Source organism: Rana temporaria, chromosome 1 (genome assembly GCF_905171775.1).
Source record: "Rana temporaria chromosome 1, aRanTem1.1, whole genome shotgun sequence".
Taxonomy (NCBI): domain Eukaryota; kingdom Metazoa; phylum Chordata; class Amphibia; order Anura; family Ranidae; genus Rana; species Rana temporaria.
In genome coordinates, this window is record NC_053489.1 from 492,080,513 (window position 1) to 492,092,820 (window position 12,308).

General features: G+C 41.1%; 1 protein-coding gene across 1 annotated transcript in view; it reads right to left on the reverse strand.

Annotated features, from left to right (window-relative positions):
- Window positions 1-2,190: 2,190 nt before the first annotated feature.
- The window catches only part of QRFPR (pyroglutamylated RFamide peptide receptor), an 80,107-nt gene continuing 69,989 nt past the window's right edge, over window positions 2,191-12,308 (reverse strand). The window contains exons 5-6 of the mRNA XM_040330291.1: window positions 6,872-6,969; window positions 2,191-2,699 (exon numbers count right to left, since the gene is read on the reverse strand). Coding sequence (XP_040186225.1) covers window positions 2,329-2,699; window positions 6,872-6,969 — 469 coding nt within the window. The 3' untranslated portion in view covers window positions 2,191-2,328. The remainder of the gene's footprint in view (window positions 2,700-6,871; window positions 6,970-12,308) is intronic.

Consider the following 12,308-nt stretch of genomic DNA (forward strand, 5'->3'; position numbering starts at 1 on the left):
TCTTGCCATTGCAGCTGGAGATAGGATGGGGCTGTCCATATCCAACACATCCCGGGAGTTTTCGCTGGTATATTGTTGGGGTATATAAAGGGTATGTTAGATCTTGGCATAGAGCTGTATGAAGACACACCTCTAATCAGTTATCTACAACCCACACCCTCTCCTGCAGGTCAATTGTGAACCAAAAAAGAGAATTTGAGGTTTGTATGTGTGGAAATCTGTTTGCCGCTTTGCAAAACTTCTCATCTCTTTGTGCTACCTCACTGAAGCTTCAATTTTTATTATCAGAATGCTTGCATATTGAAATCGCCATACAGCTTAAAAGTATAATATTCATTAAAAAAAAAAATCTAATAAGTTTTACTTCTGTCACATATTTCTGTCTTAAAGTATAACTAAAGACAAAACTTGGATAGTTGAAGAGGGATTAGAACCTTTTTTCAAATTGTTATTGCTGTCTGTGACCCCATTAGGGAGACTCACCCTCTCTAATTGTCCCATTTACCATTAAAAGTGAAAGTAAAAGAAAATCCCCAATTTTGGGTTGTTCTCAGAAATGTAATAGAGGAAAAAATCTTCCAATAGGAGCATTAGTTCTGGTGACCTGGGGATCCCCAAGGAATTCCCATCATTTGCAGGGATTTGGTCCCACTTCTATTTGACTATGGCACAGAAAATGAAGGGAAATCTTCCCTATGGGACATAGTTGGAAAAAAACACAGGGGTTATAACCCTCCCTTACTCTATCCAAAATGAAAAAAAGAGTTGCCTGTATTTCTACTTTATTTCCAAGATAAAAGTTCTGATTATAATGGGCTTATGGTGTCCAAAAAATAGCAATGAGTATACATTTCTTATGAATACATGTTCTGTTTAAGTACAGTATACGTAAAACCCTTAAAGGAAATTTAAGCCTTGAGAGAAAAGGATGCAATTTAACACCATCAAAAATAAATACTTTTTTCTCTGACGAAATACACATTTGCTGGCCTCAGACATTATAACCACAGGCATTAGATACTTTTATTTGAAGGGATTTATAAAACACAGTTAATCTCATATAAAAGACACAATAATAGCATTCGTTCAGATGATTTTGTACAAGTGTCATAAAATTATAGAAATTTAGTTACTTGATATTGTCTGTACATTTGATGTGCTGTTGACTGGAGTCCATTGTATGCTGTAAGACAATTTCGGCTAAAAAAATCTCAACAGTCAGGCCCCGTACACACGACCAGTTTCCTCGGCAGAATTCAGCTTCCGACCGAGTTTCTGGCTGAATTCTGCCGAGAAACCCGGCCGTGTGTACACTTTCGGCCGAGGAAGCCGACGAGGACCTCGGCGAGGAAATAGAGAACATGTTCTCTATTTCCTCGTTGTTCTATGGGAGCTCTCGGCCCGCCGAGCTCCTCGGCGGCTTCAGGGCTGAACTGGCCGAAGAACTCGATGTGTTTGGCACGTCGAGTTCCTCGGCCGTGTGTACGAGGCCTAAGTGTAGCATAATCAGGGCAGCCATCAGAAATTTTGGGGCCCCTTACACAGCTTACGCATCTCACCTCGTCCTCCTCCTGCCGCAAATTGAGAACGGGGAGGGGGGGGAACATGCTGCTGAAAATGAAAGTTTTTTTCTCTCCTCTCCTCAGCCGCAACATGAGGGGGGGGGCAACCGGGCCCCTGGGAACATTTGGGCCCCTTACAGGTGTAATGCCTGTACCCCCTGATGGCAGCCCTGATTAATAATCACTTTTTCAGGTTCAAATCTGTCACAAACACATTTACTGATAATTTTTGTAAATGAGAGTGATTGATGTGTCCTCTTTTGGATCCGGCACCTCATCCCTATAGAATGTATTGTAGGATTGTGGAAGAGTGGGAGGGATTATAGCGGTGCCTTTTAAACACGTCATACAAAGTAATCAAATCAAAATTGTAAATATAAACATTTTAGTGATAATAGAAAATTGGTATAAAAACTTTAAGGATGTATGTATTCTTTATTAGATTGTACAAAATATATTGACTGACTCATACCTCTGAGGAAGGCAATGATTTGCCGAAACATGACGGGACTCTGTAACAACTCATGTCAATTTTAGTCGATCCTTAAAGTTTTTATACCAAATTTCTATTATCAATAAAATGTTTATATTTACAATTTTGATTTGATTACTTTGTATGACTTGTTTAAAAGGCACCGCTATAATCCCTCCCACTCTTGCACAATCCTACAATACATTTACTGATACGTTTAAGACATTCCAGGAAACTGTGAATGCTATCTATATCTCTTTTATATACAGGAAATGGGTGTTTTGTAACACATGCTCACGAATTAACAATGAGTTCGGAGGAAAATAAGTGAAGATGTCTTTTTGAGGTCTTTTTAGAAACAGGTTGTTCAAAAAATTTCACCTCAATATTGCCTTCACTAAAAGCTTCTCTCCTAGTCTCTTCACTTGTATTGTCTCTTGATTTTTGTTGAGTTAATGTAATGCCAGAGTTTCCAGGTCTCCTTGAGGGTGAAGAGGAGTCTTTTATGAAACAAAAACATATGGCAGACAAGAAGTTTTTTTTAAAGTTTTCATTCATAAAAGCATATACAATTGGATTGCAAATTGAGTTGAAAAATCCAATAATTTGCACAACAGCAAATATTATCTTGATCGTGACATCATCATAGTCATTTTCAAAATTACCTGGAAAAAAATTGTCTTGGGTTAAAACATTGTCAAAAGGAAGTTACCATTATTTTTGTGCTAGCAACCCTATACAACATTTTAAAGCCATCATTTTGAGATTCTTCATCTTCTTTTCTTATATTGCTATCTTATTCCATCATTTTGTATACACCCTCTTTCAACAGATAGTGCCTCCTAGACAGTGTCGTTCTCAATTCAGACCTGAGAGACCTTTACAAATTTTTCAGATCATGAGACTGTAAATATACTTGGGTTCCTGATGTTTACAGTGTGGCACTGGCTATATATATGTAGCGCTACCCCCACAGTAGCTGCTGGTTTAGATATATTCTCGCTGTCCAGGGTAAAAGGAGAGTCCAAAGTATTTCAATGCCCACACACAATGTACCTCTTTTCGCTTTGGGTTTATTTTGGAGAACATTAGTAGAAAAGAGGAGTAAGGGGTGGAAGGGTAGGTAGGTTCAGATGCACAGTCACAAAGTAAGGAAACACTACTGTCTCTGCCACAGACCTTCCTTTCTCGGTGAGATATTTTTTTCCGGAATCCTCTGCCACAGGATTCAGCACCCGGATCTCTTTAGCTTTTCTCACTAAAACCTTTAGACCCGACAGGCGACACTGTCAAGCCTCTCAGTGTATGGTGCATGAATGAAGCTTCCAGGCCTTCTCCTAAGGATCCAGCCTCTTGCATAGTCCCTATCAGGATAGGTCCTCCCCTGGTCTCCTTCCTCAAGTGGCTTCCTCCCTCAGAACGGACAACACATGATCACTTCTGCGGTACAGCCACAGTCAGACAACTGGGCCCAACAAACGAAGCCGCAGCCCCGGAGCTAGGATTCACAACACGCACCTCCAGCCAGGCGGGCCACGAGGCGCGAACGGACGGACCCCGCACCAATGGTGTCTGTCTCTTAAGTACCCCTCCCCAGAATGCACAGCGGGGTAACCACTCCCACAAATTCGTTGCTGAGGGGGACACTCAATATACCATGACCTGACTGCTGCCACCCTTGGTCTGGGGTGGTAATAACACCCCCAGGCGATCAATGGTGGATCACTCCCAGCACAGCCATGGCTAGAACAGAGGCTAAATTGCCTTTTAATCACTCTGGTCTGATCCAAATAACAGCTCAGACCCCCATTAGATTTGAGGCAGCACCTATTCTTCAGGAGCAGGGCGCTACATATAAATATATATATATATATATATATATATATATATATATATATATATATATATATATACACACATATACACGCACACACATAGGGGGTTATTTACGAAAGGCAAATCCACTTTGCACTACAAGTGCAAACTACAGGTGCAAAGTGCACTTGATATTGCACTGAAAGAGCACTTGGAAGTGCAGTCGCTGTAAAACTGAGGGGTAGATCTGAAATGAGGGGAAGCTCTGCTGATGTTATCATCCAATCATGTGCAAGCTAAAATGCTGTTTTTTATTTTCCTTGATTGTCCCCCTCGGATCTACAGCAACTGCTCTTCCAAGTGCACTTTCAGTGCAATTTCAAGTGCACTTTGCACTTGTAGTTTGCACATGTAGTGCAAAGTAGATTTGCCTTTAGTAAATAATCCCAATAGTATATAAGCACACATATACACGTTGTATATACATTTATATAATGTACTTTATAAATATACTGAGATTAGACCCACTATAACTTCCTACAGCCTAAAGAAAGTCCAAATAGTGGTGCTATAATTATTCAGGACAAATAATAATTGACAGAAAACATAAAAAATATTGGGTATTATGATAATGAGGAAAATTACAACCATAAAGTACCACCAAGGTCAATAATGTTCTCATAGACAGATAGACAGATACACAGTGGTATAGGAATTGGGGTAGCACTAGGTCAACAAATATGGATGTCTATACTTTGATAATGTCAGGTCTTTCATCTAACTTTATTGTACCAAACAAAGCAAACTGCAGTCCCGCTTGGGACTACCCCACTTTGACGCATCTCATCCTTACACAAGACTAATCATTGAGATCTCTGTGATTAAAACTGCATAAAAGTGAAACATGTCCAAGTGGGGTGCATCCAGGCAGGGCTGTAGTGTGCTGTGTCTGGTACATTAAAGTTGGATGAAAGATCTAATGCCAAGTACACACGATCGGTTCATCCGATGAAAACGGACCGATGGATTTTTTCATCAGATATCGGAGCTGACTTTCATCAGTCTTGCCTACACACCATCAGTTAAAAATCCAATCGTGTCCAACTCGGTGACGTAAAACACTACGACGTGCTGAGAAAAATTAAGTTCAATGCTTCCGAGCATGCGTCGACTTGATTCTGTGCATGTGTGGATTTTTGACCAATGGATTTCCCCACAGACGATCGTTTTTTTCTATTGTTTTTTTAACCATCAGAAAATTTTAAAACAGGTTCTATTTTTTTTCACCGATGGGAAAAAAAAACGATGGGGCCCACACACGAACGGTTCGTCCGATGAAAACGGTCCATCGGACCGTTTTCATCAGACGAACCGATCGTGTGTACAGGGCATAACACTGTCAGAGTGTGTCCATCAATTTTAGCTGACTCTATACCCAGAGCCTGGATGAGCGTCTATTTGGTCTGTACCTATTATTCCAGAGGCTAAGTACTGACAATAAGTGGAGCAGCGACATCTATTTGCCTTCTAAACTGAGATAGCACGGGGGATAATGCTAGATCTTTTCTACCCTACCGTAAACTTAGATTTTGGTAAGCTCACAGTGATATAATAAGGTTGGGGAAGTGGTACAAAACAAGGGGGAAATGTTCAGAAAATAAGAAGGGCACAGTCAAAAAATTGTACCAGGGCCTTACATTAGTAGATATGCCTCTAAAGGTGTATTCATTTTTGTCAGTAAATCATCCCATAATATGTTATTTTATGTGCACAAAAGGCCAGTTTTATCTGTGGTAGTATTAGAATGTTTAAGGAATTGTGTGGGTACAGTGCCCAACAGAGTAAGGGATTATTAACACAAATTTTCCATGAACTATTGTCCAAATAAATTACTGGCCAAAATCACAAAATGGAGCTGTGCAAATCTTTAGGGGGGCATATTAGTTAAAAATTCATTGGGAAACAGGACAAGAATCAAATAAACCCAATTCCAGTACATAATAACAGTAGTACTACTCCATTTAAGAAAACTAAAGGCCCAATTCAAAAAACTTTATCACAAATATAGTTTTTTTTATTTTAGCCACATGGCTGTAATTTTTAAAATGGGCCTAACCATCATTTTTTTTTCAATAATCGTGATGTGTCAGCTATGCAAACACAGCCTAATGCCGCGTACACACGATCATTTTTCGGCATGAAAAAAATCTTGTTTTAAAAAAATGGCCTTTAAAATGATCGTGTGTGGGCTTCACATCATTTTTCGGGTTTCGAAAAACGACAATTTTTTTTTCCGAACATGCTGCATTTTTTAACAACGTTTTAAACAATGTAGTTTTTCGGGTTGTAAAAAATGATCGTATGTGGGCTAAAACGACGTTAAAAACCCGCGCATGCTCAGAATCAAGTTATGAGACGGGAGCGCTCGTTCTGGTAAAACTACCATTCATAATGGAGTAAGCACATTCATCACGCTGTAACAGACAGAAAAGCCTGAATCGTCTTTTACTAACACGGAATCAGCTAAAGCAGCCCCAAGGGTGGCGTCATCCGCATGGAACTTCCCCTTTATAATGCCGTCGTACGTGTTGTCGGTCACAGCGCTTTGCTAGAGCATTTTTTAAAAAACGATGGTGTGTGGGCAACGTCGTTTTAATGATGAAGTTGGAAAAACTTTGTTTTTTCTACATGCCGAAAAACAACGTTTTTTTTTCATGCCGAAAAAATGATCGTGTGTACGCGGCATTAAGCCCCATACACACTATCAGTTTTCCTGCAGGTTTTTCACTTCAGATTTACCAAAACCATGTAGTGCAATAATGGCACAAAGATGTATTGTAGTCCTAGACGAACTCTAGTTTGTGTCTAATTTATATGGGAACAATTTAAGTTTCTTTTAGCGATTCCCACTAGATATAAATTCTCCTTCTCATTATGAGTTCTTTACAAGCAATGGAGGAAGAAAATCCTTAAAAATAGGATCGAGCATTATCACTAACTAAAAGACACAGCAGATACTTACTGTATTCTATCATCATGTGCACAACATGAAACGGTGCCCAGCAGACTGTAAAAAGCACAACCACTGTTATCATCATAATGATTGCTCGTTTCTTCTTCCTGGTATGAAAATGGTTGCAGATTAATCAGGATCATGTATCATGCAATTTGTTGTTTAAACAATTCTTTATCTTAATTGTTGTGTTTTTTTGTTCATTTATCTGATTATACACTCACACATACATATATCTATATATATCTATATATATCTATATAGATATATATATATATATATAATGATTTGTATATCACACTTTTTAAAAGATTTTCTTTGTTGTGAATTTCTCTTCAGCCTTCTAGTGGTCAGCAGTGGCATCACATCCCGGCTGTGCCTTTTTTGTGTTTTCCTGTGCTTGAGCTGCTCTCAGTTTTGCCTCTTACAAATTCATACAGTATATAATCTACTGAGTAGCCCTAGGATAGACAGGCTGAGGAAGAAGCTTGATGCTTGGAAACACATCCCTGTATCCTAATGCGCATATGAACATGAGCTATGCCGGGCGATCTCTGGTTCTGGGTTTGTACATCGATAACAGTGTTTTTTCAGTGACAGCGGCTTTATTCCATCACAAGTGCTCTCTTATACCCTTGCCGGTGGCCAACGCAGAGGTCCTGGTTCCAGGGCCATCCTAATAGCATCATGGGCCCCTGGGCAAAGTAATGCTCTGGGTCCCCTACAATGATGACAGTGCAGGTAAACAGAAATCAAGTAGGTAGGAGGTAGACTGCCTCCCCTGTGTATCTATCACTCTGAGTGCCATCATGGGGCCCCCAATTTCGGGGCAGCGTGGGCTCATGGACCAGCTGCTTTGGGGAAAGTGCAGGGGCCCCCCATGCAGCTGGGGCCCCTGGGCAGTGCCCAGGTGTGCCCTCTCATTAAGACAGCCCTGCCTGGTTCACACCTCCTCACTGTTGGCTTTCAGGTGACCCAGACTGTTATGTCTAGCACATGCCATCTTTGAGAGGACAATTTTATTAATTTAATAAATGCTTTCTGCTTAATATTAATAAAGAATAGGTTTTTGAACCCTTGTTTTTTCCTTATGTTTCACAGCTCCAATGAAACTTGCCATATCTCTGTGATATAATTATCTTGTATATTCAGTGGTACCATCTAGTGGCCATAATGTGTTCATTTTCCTTCATTGAGGTAATAAAAAACAAATACCACATTATGGCCAGTACATGGCACTAACAATTATAGGAGATAACTACATTACACAGAATACAGGAAGTTTTTTTTGGAGCTGTGCAGATGTGTGTCCTATTTTTTTCAGCAAGCTTTTTACACATAGACCCCATAAACTCAGTGGACAAAAATATTGAGTTTAAAGGGAAGAGGCGAGGAACAAAAAATCACCCCTTTAGAACTATGTGCTACATGTTAAGGAGGATAATGAATTGGACAATAAGGTCAACAGAGAATCTACCCACACACTAGTATCTGCTTTTTTACTCTCACCGCCCATTGTAAAACAAACTAAGGGTCTATTAGAACTCTGCAACATCAAGCTGAAATTGTAATAACAAACACAAAGTCTAAAGACAAAACATGGAAATCTCAGGAGTTCTTTAAAAGTTTGTGGTTATGGTCCATATGGAAAACCTTTTGCAGATTCACCTTAAATGTCCTAACCACCGTTTCTCCTTTCTTTCCTTCTTTTACCACACTGGTTTCACACCTTGTTCGTTGTTCGTACACCCACTGATACAGATTGCAGGAAGGGTTAGTAGATCTTGGGCCAGATTCACAGAAGAAGTACGCCGAAGTATCTACTTATACTCCGGCGTACTTTCAAATTTGCCGCGTCCTATCTTTAGTTTGAATCCTCAAACCAAGATCCGACGGCTTCTAGCTTCGATCCGACAGGCGTACGGCTTCGTACGCCTTCGGATCGTAGGTGCAATACTTTGGCGCCTGCTGGGTGGGGTTTGCGTCGTTTTCCGCGTCGGGTATGCTAATTAGCTTTTTCCGGCGATCCACGAAGGTACGCGCGGCCGTCGCATTCTCTTACATCGTCGCTAGTCGGCTTTTCCCGGCGTATAGTTAAAGCTGCTATTTCGTGGCGTATAGATAGATCTGCCATGTTAAAGTATGGCCGTCGTTCCCGCGTCTAATTTTGATTTTTTTTTTTTTTTGCGTAAGTCGTCCGTGAATAGGAAAGGACGTAACTCACGTCTACGTTCAAAAAATTACGTTTGTGCGACGTCATTTCGCGCAAAGCACGGTGGGAAATTTCAAAACAGAGCATGCGCAGTACGTTCGGCGCGGGAACGCGCCTAATTTAAATGATCCACACCCCCTACCCGGATCATTTGAATTAGGCGGGCTTGCGCCGGAGGGATTTACGCTACGCCTCCGCAACTTTACAGGCAAGTGTTTTGTGAATCAAGCACTTGCCCGTAAAACTTGCAGCGGTGTAACGTAAATGCGATACGTTACGCCGCTGCAAATGTACCTGAATCTGGCCCCAAGTGTTTATCGACCCTCGCTAGAAACCCAAAGTCTCTCAGCAAATCAGCTCAAGCTTTTATTTTTTATTTCCGTTTCATTTTTTTTTTATGTCTGAGTATAGCATGACTTATTGCACTCAGTATGGGAATTACGGTTCCAGGTTTAACCACATAAATGTGTTGTTATTAGATGTATATGCATCTTCATGGTAAAGATTCATTGGGGGTTATTTACGAAAGGCAAATCCACTTTGCACTACAAAATTACACTGAAAGTGCACTTGGAAGTGCAGTCGCTGTAAATCTGAGGGAAAGATCTGAAATGAGGGGAAGCTCTGCTGATTTTATTATCCCATTATGTGCAAACTAAAATGCTGTTTTTTATTTTCCTTGCATCTACAACAACTTGTAGTGCAAAGTGGATTTGCCTTTTGTAAATAACCCCCATTGTCTTAATTTTCTCTATTCTCTGTATTTTGATGAAACTCAATAAAAAACATTTGAATTAAAAGTTTGTGGCTATCCAGATCGGGCTTTCACTAAATATCCAAAAGTTCAAGTGAAAAACATGGGACCATCATGAAAAGCAGACCACATGCAGTTATATAGCCATCCAATATATACTGTAGCTGGTGTGTGTAGGAGAAACTCAGATGGATCTTTAACAAACATCACATTCTTATGTCCTTCAAGCCAAACAATACACAGAGGCTTGAACATCCAAAAACCCAACACCCCAATGTAACCTCAATAACTTGATAGGCCGTGTCAGTGATCCGTCCTCCTCCGGTCCGGTTCACTTTCTCTTCTACAAGTTCCAGTTAATCAAATCCCCCCTCTTCCTCTTCCCTTCCACTCTTTTCTCTAGTTCTTCCAGTGGGCACAATGCAGGAAAATGTACAGGGGGCAGCAAATAGAAGCTGCATAGGAGAAGCATTGGGAGTGGCTGCATATAAACATATAAAGGTACCGAACTCTCTCCATTACCCCCCCCCCCCTTCTCCTCCTCTCCCTCCCGCAGTCATTCAGCAGCTGCAGGAGGAAAATTGAGAGATTCTATCTTCTATGCCAGTGTTTGTCAATCTTTTTCCAGTCAGGGCACCCTTGAAGTATACCCCTAGGTGAATGGGCTGCACTGCAAACACCCCGCAACTGTGTGCATTGCACGCAGTTGCCACATAGTGAGGATGAATTTAGGGGGTTAAAACAGGCAGTGAAGAGACAACATATTGCCTCTTTACCGGCTGTCAAATGCCGCTGAAAAAGCGATCTGAGCATGGATCGCTCGCTTTTCAGAGGAACGGCATTTTCTTGCTGGTACTATGAACAAGCAATGAAAAAAAAATCTGTTCTGATTGTACACATATAGGGGGTCAGGATTAAAAGTAATGTGCATACATACACATGCATGTAAACACACACGTATGCACATACACACACACACACACACACACACACACACACATGTACACACATATAAACGCACACACATATACACATACACACACACATATATAAACACACATACAGTATCTCACAGAAGTGAGTACACTCCTCACATTTTTGTAAATATTTTATTATATCTTTTCATGTGACAACACTGAAGAAATTACACTTTGCTACAATGTAAAGTAGTGAGTGTACAGCTTGTATAACAGTGTAAATTTGCTGTCCCCTTAAAATAACTCAACACACAGCCATAAAAGTGAGTACACATCTAAGTGAAAAATGTCCAAATTGGGCCCAAAGCATCAATATTTTGTGTGGCCACCATTATTTTTCAGCACTGCCTTAACCCTCTTGGGCATGGAGTTCACCAGAGCGTCACAGGTTGCAGCTGGAGTCCTCTTCCACTCCTCCATAACGACATTACAAAACTGGTGGATGTTAGAGACCAGGGGCCAAATCCTCAAAAGGGATACACAGGCGGAACTGCTGTTCAGCCTGCGTATCCCTGTGCCTATCTTTGGAAACGATCCTCAGAATCAGTTTTCCAAAGATAGGCAGAAGATCCGACATCTGTAAGAGACTTACACTGTCGGATCTTAGGATGCAGTACCGCATCCGCCGCTGGGGGCATTTCGAGTCGAAATGCCGCTTTGCGTATGCAAATGAGGACTTTTTAGCTTTGTGTTTTCTGCGTAAGTTACGTTTTGCATGCGTAAAATTAGGGATGCTTTTACAAGGTGTAAACTAGTAACACCTTGTAAAAACATACCTTTTTTTCGATCGCCGCGTTTTTTTTTAAATTTCAAATTTTATTTTCCGCCGCGTAACTTTTTTTTTTCCCGACGCAACTTTATTGTCCCGTCGCAATCCACAAAGCCCGACATAACGTAATTTCGCGCGCTGCCCGTCGGGAAAAATGACGTCACACGCATGCGCAGAACGTCCGGCGCGGGAGCGCGCCTCATTTAAATTGTCATCGCCCCCTGGATGAGAAGACCGCCTTGCGACGGAGGCACTTAAGTTACACAGCCGAAAATTTCTAGGTAAGTGCTTTGTGGATCGGGCACTTAGGTAGAAATTTTCCGCCAGTGTAACTTAACTGCTAAAAGTTAAGTTAGGCAGGTTTTTTGAGGATTTGCCCCCTTGGGTTTGAGAATGCCCCACAGATGCTTGCGGGCTTTCTTGTGCATTATCTTTAGAAGAGGCTTCCTTTTGGGGAGACAGCCATGCAGACCAATTTGATGCAATGTGTGGCTTATGGTCTGAGCACTGACAGGCTGACCCCCCACCTCTTCAACCTCTGTGGCAATGCTGGCAGTACACATACGTCTATTACCCAAAGACAACCTCTGGCTATGAAGCTGAGCACCTGCACTCAACCTCTTTGGTCGACCATGGAAAAGTCTGTTCTGAGTGGAACATTTCCTGTTAAATCGCTGTATGGTCTTGGCCATGTGCTGCAGCAATACTTTTTTTCAGATCCTCAGGGAGTTCTT